The sequence below is a fragment of the Melanerpes formicivorus genome, unplaced genomic scaffold (genome assembly GCF_026170545.1).
Source record: "Melanerpes formicivorus ecotype bairdi unplaced genomic scaffold, bMelFor1.0.p_v2 SCAF_3, whole genome shotgun sequence".
Taxonomy (NCBI): Eukaryota; Metazoa; Chordata; class Aves; order Piciformes; family Picidae; genus Melanerpes; species Melanerpes formicivorus.
In genome coordinates, this window is record NW_027142355.1 from 26601806 (window position 1) to 26611792 (window position 9987).

General features: G+C 53.4%; 1 protein-coding gene across 4 annotated transcripts in view; it reads left to right on the forward strand.

The window, feature by feature from the left end:
- TASOR2 (transcription activation suppressor family member 2) overlaps positions 1–6392 on the forward strand; it is a 52113-nt gene extending 45721 nt beyond the window's left edge. The window contains exons 19-24 of one of the 4 annotated variants that reach the window (XM_068169205.1): positions 881–1006; positions 1491–1644; positions 2347–2452; positions 4084–4268; positions 5102–5216; positions 5729–6392. In XM_068169205.1, coding sequence (XP_068025306.1) covers positions 881–1006; positions 1491–1644; positions 2347–2452; positions 4084–4268; positions 5102–5216; positions 5729–5732 — 690 coding nt within the window. In that variant the 3' untranslated portion in view covers positions 5733–6392. Of the gene's footprint in view, positions 1–880; positions 1007–1490; positions 1645–2346; positions 2453–4083; positions 4269–5101; positions 5221–5728 lie in introns of those variants that run through there. The other 3 variants (XM_068169222.1, XM_068169212.1, XM_068169232.1) reach the window with 3 other exon arrangements.
- The last annotated feature ends 3595 nt before the right edge of the window (positions 6393–9987 follow it).

Genomic DNA, 9987 nt, shown 5'->3' on the forward strand with positions numbered 1-9987 from the left:
CCACATCTGCAGGTCTTTGAAATCCCTCCTGGGATGGGGACTGCACCACTGCCACAGACAGCCTTTTCCAGGCCTTGACAACCCTTTTGGGGAAGAAATTGCTCCTCATGTTCAACCTAAACTTCCCCTGGCACAGCTTGAGGCCATTTCTTATTGTCCTATCATTTGAACATCTCCCAGGCCAAAACATCTTGGAGTTCATGCAGGAGCAAGCTCAAATTCAATCCTTGCAAGGTGGCTTTTGCTTAAGCTCTCACTGAAGGGTTGGAAATCCAAGGAGGGTTGGTGACATGGAAGGGTTTGCTGCTCCAGCGTAGCAAAGAGGCCCAAAGCATGGTATGATTGGATGCTCAAGGTGGCTTTTGCTCACAAAGGTAAATGGCTGCTTCCTTCACCACTGGCTGGAGCACACAGTGCCTTTGACATCAGACAGACACCGCAGGGTGCCCTTAACACCAGGTGCCTGGCTGAGGTTGCTGTCCTGTTGCACTCCCCTTGTCCCCATGCATATGTACGCTAGGACAGCGGCACTGCTGTTGTGAAGAGATTACAGAATCCCAGCATAGTGGAGTTCATCCAGTCCAACCCCCCTGCTAAGGCAGGGGCACGCACAGCAGCTTGCTCAGGATCACGTTAGCCAGGTGGGTTTAGAATCTCTCCAGAGAAGGAGACTCCACAACCTCTCTGGGCAGCCTGCTCCAGGGCTCCAGCACCCTCACAGCAAAGAATTTCTCTTCATCTTCAGATAGAACTTCCTGGGTTCCAGTTTGTGCCCGTTGCCCTTTATTCTATCACTGGGCACCAATGATAAGAGTCTAGAGCCATCCTCTAGGCACAAAATAGTCTCCATTAAAAGCTCCTCACCTGATATCCATTTCAGACCTTGCTGAAGAAAAAGGGCCAGGTGGAGATGGAACCTCTGAGCTTCTGCAAAGGAAAACACCCAGATGCTGCCAGGCTGCTTGTCATCATCAGGAACCAGGACATCTCCTCACACATCCACAAAGTACGGCCTGAGTCTGTCTCTTTCTTTTCCTGCCACCAGTCTGGGCCTGCTTTTGAAGGTTTTTAATGTCAGACTATAGCTGGAGATTTAATTGTCAGTCATTATGGATACATTCTTCTCTCAGCTGAAGGATCAGTGCTTCATGGAGAGCTGTTCAAAACCATGAAGCCTGCCACTTCTGCTGTTCTGCTGGCTCCATTTTTGATCTCTGAAAGACCTCCCTTGGACTAGGCCAGCTCAAAGGAGTCAGGGGGGGCTTGTCATGTGTAATGGATAGTTCAGCCAGGCTTTGGCCTGGGGGCTCCACTGAATCTTGGTAGCTCCCCATATCACTATCTACAGCTTTGGGGCCAGGTTATGGAGCCAGGAGTGGTGGGGTGATGAAGGGGATGAGGTGGGCTCTCCAAGCCTCCCAGGAGCAGATGTGAGTTGCAGATGCTGTTGAAATGCAACTGTTGTGTAAGAACTTCTCTGCTCTGAGCAGGTCCCATGCTTGCTGAAGCTAAAGCATTGTCCAAATGTGGTCTTTGCTGGGGTGGATAGCCCTGAAGATCTAACTAGTCACATCTACCAGGAGCTGTTTCATACTGGTGGCTTTGTGGTGTCAGACAACGAGGTGTTGGAAACAGTGACACTGGGTGAGTCTTACTGCAGCCTCTCAGCACCATGCCAGCTCCTGGCCATGGCCACTGGTTTGCCAACACCTTCTAAGAACTTGCCATCAGTGTCCTCTGTTCCTGCTCTAGTAGAGACAATTCTTTCCCTCTGTTTGACATTTGTAGACTCCATCTGGGTTATGGGTTCATTTCAAAGCTCCCCAAAACATCTAAGTACAGTGATGACCATAACAATGTTCAAGAGCTGGAGCAGGGGTTGTACAAGGGCATCCAGCCAGGAGAGGGGAGGACAAAGAGACCCTTCTTCACCTCTTTCCAGCTATCTTCAGCTCACCAATGGGAAGCAGAGAGAAAACTGAGCCATGCTCCTCCTGGAGGCACACAGTGATGGGACAAGAGATGACAGGGACAAGTAGCCCTTCTCCTTTTAGATATCAAGGGGGAAAAAAAAATCACCATGACAGGGTCCCAGTTTCACAACCCAGGTTATCAGTCTCCACAGAATCATGGAACGGTTGGAGTTGTCCAACCCTCCTGCCATGGGCAGGGACACCTTCCACTAGGCCAGGATGCTCAAAGCCCCAGTATCTCCTTCCTTGGAGATACTCAAAGTGCTTGTCTATATCCTTGAAGTGTTGAGCAACTTTGACCATGGGTTGGGCTAGAAACCCTCAGGCACCTCTTCCACCCTCAGTTACCCTCTGGCTCTTGCTGTCTCCCCAGGCCAACTGAAAGAGGTGGTGGAGGTGCTGAAGAAGCTGAACAGAAGCGGGAGGTGGAAGTGGTTCCTTCACTACAAGGAGAGGAAGAAGCTCAGAGAAGATGGCAGGTAGGGGCTCTGGGGTGGCAGCTCCCTCATCACCACAGCAAGGATGTGCTCACTATAGCTGTGGGACTTGATGATCTCAAAAGGTCTCTTCCAACCAAAACAAGCGTGGTGGCCCATTCGTGCACTCAGTGCAGGGACACGGGGTGAGTTAGGTTCCTCTGGCTGGGTTTTGCCCTATCCCAAGTTGAATTTGAAGATCCTTGTTGAAGCAAGAATTTTCTTGTTGGGGAGAGACATTTGCCTCAAGCCAGGGGTTGCTGGTGGTCAGCATTTGAGCGCTAGCAAGTTTGGTAGATATTTTTCATACCTCTGTGAGATGCAGCAGCGGGACCAGGAGAGGATCAAGTGGCCTGAAATGTTGTCTTGTGTGTGGTCCTGGATGAAGCAGAGCTCTGGCAGCTGCTTCCTGCACCCTGCTGGAGCTCCATAAGGCAGCTTCTGCCTCTCTTTGGCAGAGATGTTCTCTGTGAACATTAGAACCTGCAAGGGCCTTCAGGAGAGGGTAAAATCTCCTTTGGGGAGCCAAACGCTCCAAAAGCTGCCTCTGCAAACACCTCACTTCCCACACACCCCCTGGCAGCTTGAGGAACCTTCCTGGGCCTCTCTCTCACCATCTCTTTGCTATTTCTTTTTCTAACCCATCACTTCTCCTGCTATTTTTACTTAAAATCACAGAGCAGGTTGGGTTGGAAGGGACCTTTCAAGGTCATCAGGTCCAACCCCCCTGCAGTCAGCAGGGATATCTGCAATTAGAGCAGATTGCTCAGACACCTCCCAGTTTCTGTGCTGGTGGGGTGGACAGTAACTAAAACATACCTGTGACATCAACACTGCTTCCACCACCAGTCCAAACCACAGCTCCACACCAGCTACAGGGAAGGGAATTACCCAGCAAACCCAGTGCTCCCAGTCTGTGTGAGCTGACCAGAGCAATTTTCGGTCCTTGTCCTAACAGTGTCACTGGCTCCTGCCAGCTCCGTTTAGTTCAGGGGAATCCCTTGAGGCTGAAAGGACCACACATGGGGAAAGGCAGGTCCCACCATCTCTGCTCATGGTTCAGCACGTGGAATCCTGGGCTCAGTTTTGGGCTCCCCCTCACTCCAAGTTGGACATTGAGGGGCTGGAGCACATCCAGAGAAGGGCAGCCAAGATGGTGAAGGGTCTAGAACACAGGTCTGGTGAGGAGCAGCAGAAGGAACTGGAGCTGTTCAGCCTGGAGCAAAGGAAGCTGAGGGGAGACCTTCTGGCTCTCCACAACTCCCTGGAAGGAGGTTGGAGCCAGGGTGGGGTTGGTCTCTCCTCCTAATGAACAACTGGTAGGCTAAGAAGAAATGGCCTGCAGTTGCCCCAGGGGAGGTTTAGTTTGGACACAAGGACAAATTTCTTCCTGGAAAGAGCTGTCAAGATCTGGAGCAGGCTGCCCAGGGCAGTGGTGGAGTTTCCATCCTTGGAGGTGCTTAAAAGCCATGGTTTGGTGGTACCCTGGCAGTGCTGGGTTAATGGTTGGACTCAATGATCTGAAAGGTCTCTTCCAACCAAACCAATTCTGTGGTGCTAGGATTTGTTGCCGATTCCTTGGAGGGGAGAGCGGGATGAAGTCCCTTCACCCCTTCACCTTGCCCCTTTCCCAGCAGGGTGGACACTGATGCCCACAAGAAGCACTTGATCCTCAGATCCTGCCAGGGAGCCGATCTCATCGAGGTGCTGCACTTCCACGCCTGTGACTCTGTGGCATCTCCCAGCTCTGAGCACCTCAGGTGCCTGTTGAGCCTGCAGGTGCAGCATATTGCCACCAGGTTTGCTGTGTACCTCACAGGTGAGGCTGGGCTCCCCCTGCTCCTTTCCTCCAACCCCTATGAGCACCACCTGAAATTGGTCTAGGTGGTGGTGGAGAAGGTTCAGTGAGGCCAAGTGTGGCTCCTGCACTTGGGTCACAAGCCCATGAAGGCTTTAGGCTGGAGGCAGAAGGGCTCGAAACTGCCTGGTCGAAAAAGGTCCTGGGGAGGTTGGCTGACAGTGGCCAAAGATGAGCCAGTGTGTGCCCAGGTGGCCAAGAAGGCCACCAGCATCCAGGCCTGGATCAGCAGTGGTGTGGGCACAAGGACCAGGACTGGGATCATCCCCCAGTACTAGGTACTGGTGTGGTCACATCTTGAATACTGGATTCAGTTTTGGGCCCTTCTCTCCAAGAAAGACATTGAGGTGCTTGAAATGTGTCCAGAGAAGGGCAATGAAACTGCTGAAGGATCTGGAGAACAGGTCTTGTGAGGCAGCTGAGGGGACTGGGGTTGTTTAGCCTGGAGCAAAGAAAGCTGAGGGAAGAGCTTCTGGCTCTCCCTGAAAGGAGGTTGGAACCAGGTTGGGGGCAGTCTCTTCTCTGAAGGGACAAGTGACAGGACAAGAGGAAACAGCCTCAAGTTGCCCCAGAGGGTATTTAGGTTGGACACAAGGAAGAATTTCTTCCCCTTGAGACTTGTCAAGGCCTGGACCAGGCAGCCCAGGGCAATGGTGGAGTCTCTACCCTTGGAGGGGTTTGAAAGCCGTGTAGATGTGGTGCTGAGGGCCATGATTTAGTGGTGACCTGGCAGTAGTGGGTTTGAGAACAGCCTCTTTGCTTCTTTGCTTACGGTGATGCTCCTCCCTTTGCAGAGAAGCCCAACTGCAGCAGGGAGGTCCTGGAAAGCAGAGGAATCCTGGTGGCTGATATCAGCACTTTCCTTGGGACACTGCAGGAAGTGGCTGCTCCATTTAGACAAAGCTACTGGTAAGGGGAGGAGCTTGGGATCAACTCCCAAGAGCCAGCAGCTGCTCCCGAGCTGTCTGTAAGGGGTGGGCAGGGAGGTGTGGTCCTGCTCTTGCAGAAGAGTCATAGAATGTGTGGGGCTGGAAGGGATCCTCAAAGGCTGTTGAGTCCACCCCCCTCACAGTGAGCAGGGACACCTTCAGCTAGATCTGGATCCTCAGGGCCCAGTTTGACCTTGAATGTCTCTAGGGATGGGGCCTCCACCACCTCTCTGGGCAACCTGTTCAGCATTCCACCACCCTCATAGTAAAGGACTTCTTCCCAATGTCCAACCTAATTTTTCCCTCCTTTAGTTTCAAACCACTGCTCCTTGTCCTCGTGCTACAAGCCCTTGTAAACCTTCCCCAGGCTCTGCCAACACTCAGGGCCAGCTCCACCAGGAAACCTACCAGAAGTTGCCCTGAGGAAGTTCTGCAAGAGGGGAGGGAGGAGGGGAGCAAACCACTAACCTGTGCCACATCTTTTTGTTGCAGGTGACGCAGCAAAGACAGACACAGCTCAGCTCCTCCCCAGGCCCTGTGCCACCAGTTTGGACACCTCAGTCCTCTGCAGGACAGCCTCACCATCCTGCTGGGCTGAGGTGCTGCACAGAGAGGTAGCAGGAGGAAGGCTGGCTCTTGCTCTGTACATAGGAACTATTCAAGGTGGCTGACGCAGGTCCTGCTGGGCGCTTGTCCCTGGTCCTGGCGCTGCCTGCAGGTCAGAGGCTCTCTCAGCATTACAGGTTTACATTTCTGCATAGGTTTTAGGAGATGTAGTGGTGGGAGGAAAAAAAAGGAAGATTAATTGAAAGCCTGTTACTTGAAGGTGAGGAGCAACCCCCTGGCCACAGCCAGGCTGCATTTCCCACTGCAGAGGGGACACTCCTGTGAGCCGGGGGGTAGGAACCTCCATGCCCTACTGGTACGATTTCACTGGTGGGAGGACTCAAGTGCAAGCCCAGCACGTGGAAGCTCTGTAAATAGCCAGATGCCAGGACATAGGAACAACAAATCTCTTATTTATGGTAGCTCTGGTGAGCAGGCACCCAGAAGATGACCTTCATAAGATAAGCCACAAGTATGGGTGTGGAAGACACGGTTGTACCCTTTTTGGCTCTTTTCTTTTTTAAATAAAAGAATGCAAGAAGGTTCTGTACAGGGGGGCTGTGGGCAGACTTGGATTCAGAAAATCCTAGAAGCTCTCACCCCTCTCTCCTCTCAGGGGAGGACTTTCTCTTCAGCACTAAGCTTCTCCCTCAGCCTGGAGGAGCAGAGTGGCATTCCCACCCCTCACCCAGAGCAGAAAACATCTTTGCTCTGTATTACTCCCAGGAAGGAATTCCAGAATCCCAGCATGATGGGGGCTGACCTCGGTGCCAGGCAAGATCATGGAACAGGTCATCCTGAGTGCAATCACACAGCACTTACAGGATGGCCAAGGGACCAGGTCCAGCCAGCAAGGATTTAAGAAGGGCAGGTCCTGCCTGACCAACCTGATCTCCTTCTATGATCTGGTGACCTGCCTCATGGATGTGGGTAAGGCTGTGGATGTAGTCTACCTGGACTTCAGCAAGGCCTTTGACATCATCCCCCATAGCAGGCTCTGGGCCAAGCTGTCAGCCCATGGCTTGGACAGCAGCACTCTGAGCTGGGTTAGGAACTGGCTGGAGGGCTGAGCCCAGAGAGTGGTGGTGAATGGTGCCACATCCAGCTGGCGGCCAGTCACTAGTGGTGTGCCCCAGGGATCAGTGCTGGGCCCCAGCCTGTCCAATATCTTTATTGATGATCTGGATGAGGGCATTGAGTCAGTGATCAGTAAATTTGTAGATGACACCCAGCTGGGGGCAGGTGTTGGTCTGTTAGAAGGTAGGACAGGCTGGACAGATGGGCATGAGATTTAACACACCCAAGTGCCGGGTTCTGCACATTGGCCACAACAACCCCATGCAGAGCTACAGGCTGGGGTCAGAGTGGCTGGAGAGCAGCCAGGTAGAGAGGGACCTGGGGGTAGTAGTTGATAGCAGGCTGAACATGAAGGCCAATGGCAGACTAGCCTGTATCAGGAACAGTGGGGCCAGCAGGAGCAGGGAAGTCATTCTGCCCCTGTACTCAGCACTGATTAGGCCACACCTTGAGTCCTGTGTCCAGTTCTGGGCCCCTCAGTTTAGGAAGGAGGTTGAATTGCTGGAACAAGTCCAGAGAAGGGCAACAAAGCTGGGGAGGGGTTTGGAGCACAAGCCCTAGGAGGAGAGGCTGAGGGAGCTGGGGTTGCTTAGCCTGGAGGAGGCTCAGGGGAGACCTTATTGCTCTCTACAACTATCTGAAGGGAGGTTGTAGACAGGTGGGGGTTGGTCTCTTCTCCCAGGCAACCAGCACCAGAACAAGAGGACACAGTCTCAAGCTGTACCAGGGGAGGTTCAGGCTGGAGGTTAGGAAGAAGTTCTTCACAGAGAGAGTGATTGCCCATTGGAATGTGCTGCCCAGGGAGGTGGTGGAGTCACCCTCACTGGAAGTGTTGAAGAGGAGACTGGATGAGGCACATAGTGCCATGGTTTAGTTGATTAGGTGGTGTTGGGTGATGGGTTGGACTTGATGATCTTGAAGGTCTTTTCCAACCTGGTTAATTCTATTCTAATATTTTCCTGATTTAAGAGACCACTGAAGATCATCCAGTCCAACCCTCCTGCAGGGGTAGCTGCAGCAGGTTGCCCAGGATCACAATGTCCAGGTGGGTTTAGAATCTCTCCCTTGAAGGAGACTCCACAACCTCTCTGGGCAGCCTACTGCAGGTTCCAACACCTTCACAGCAAAGAAGTTTTTCCTGAGGAAACCTCCTGGGTTCCAGTTTCTGACCATTGCTCCTTGTCCTGTCTCTGGCCACCACTGACAAGAGTCTGGCCAATCCTCTTGCACACCTCTCCACCCCCCTCCTTTAGCTTCTGCTGAGCATTGTTCAGATCTCCTCTCAGGCTGCTCTTCTCCAGGCTCAACCGTCCCAGAGCTCTCAGCCTTTCCTCCTCACAGGGATGCTCCAGGCCCCTCAGCAGCTTTGGAGCCTCCACCAGACTCCCTCCACTCTCTTGAACTGAGGAGACCAGAACTGAACACACAGGACTCCAGCTGTGGTCTCCCTGGGGCAGGGTAGAGGGGGAGTAGAACCTCGCTCAACCTGCTGGCCCCTCCCCAGGACACCCTTGGCCATGAGGGCACGTTGCTGGCTCACAGTGAACTTGTCCCCCAGCACCCCCACATTCTTCTCCACAGAGCTGCTTCCCCAGCAGGTCACCTCTCACTTGTACTGGTGCAGGGGACTGGTCCTCCCCAGGGGCAGGACCCTGCATTTGCCCTGGATGAACTTCAAGAGTTAATACAGCTTGGCTGGTGGGCTCACAGAGTAGAGGCTGCAGGTGCAACAGCCTCCTCCCCAGCAGGCTTCCTGAGAGCCAGAAGAATACCCAAGGTTACAGCAGAGTAACAAGAATGCAGGGTGAGGACCTTGTTTTCTGTGTCCATGAAGCTGAGAAGGTTCAGCTTGATGTAGAGCACTGAAGGAGCTCAAGAGAGGAAGCACAGGGCACGGGACAACTTCCCCAGCCATGGCTGCTCTCCTCACTGCAGGCCCTACTGGCTTGAATATGGAAAGGTGATTCCTAGAACCAGCTCCTCGGAGGAGGAAGTGCCAAAAGCCCCTTAACCCAGGAAGGGAGAAGGAGAGGGGCAGCATCTCTGTCAGTGAGACCCACTTCCTCTTCAGCAGCCTGTCTATGGCTGAAGGGAAGGGTCAGCCCTTCCCCCTTGTCCCTACCTGACCACCCACAGCAGCTGAGTGCAGGAGGAAGAGCTTCCTCAGCTTTGTCTCACTCTTTCTTCTGGCACTTGTCCTCGCTGAACCCTGCTCCTCACTGTTCCCCTGCCACCCAACAGCAGGATGGCTTCAGGCTGCAAGATCCCACCAGAGGAGCTCGAGGCTCACTCCAAAGAGGAGAACCTGTTAGTCTAGAGAGATCTCTCTGCCCTGTGGAAGCAACCAGAGGAGCAAGGGTAATTTAGTGCTGCTTGAAGCAAGTGCTGTGTCTGTGTGTGGGCACTAGAGGGTGGCTGCTGGGAGCCTCCAAGCTGTAGGTAAGCACAAGCCTGAGATACAGCAACCAGCAGCATCTTCTGCATGGCCAAAAGCAGCCTCAGAACAGCTGGGAAACACAGAAACACAAAATAGTATGAGCTGGAAGGGACCTCTGGAGGTCATCCAGTCCAATCCACAGCAGCTTGCCCAGGATCACAATGTCCAGGTGGTCTTAGAACCTCTCCAGTGAAGGAGACTTCACAGTCTCTCTGGGCAGCCTGCTGCAGGTTCCAACACCCTCATAGCAAAGAAGTTTTTCCTGAAGAATCCTCATGGGTTCCAGTTTCTGACCATTGCCCCTTGTCCTGCCCCTGGGCACCACTGACAAGAGTCTGCCCTTACCGTCTTGCCCCTCACCCTTTAGCTCTTGCTGAGCACTGATCAGATCCCCTTCTCAGGCTGCCCTTCTGCAGCACCAGGGCTCTCAGCCTGTCCTCCTCAGACAGATGTTCCAGGCCCTTAACTGTCCTCAGAGCCTCCGCTGGACTCTCCCAGAAGTGCCCTGCCTCTCCTGAACTGGCCACGTGGTTTGTCAGCTGGGAAGCCCCAGCCCAAGAAGCCTGAGCCCGTTTCCAGAAGGAAAGGCTCTGCAGCTCTCACCCTTCAAAGATTGCACTGGGGTGGAAGG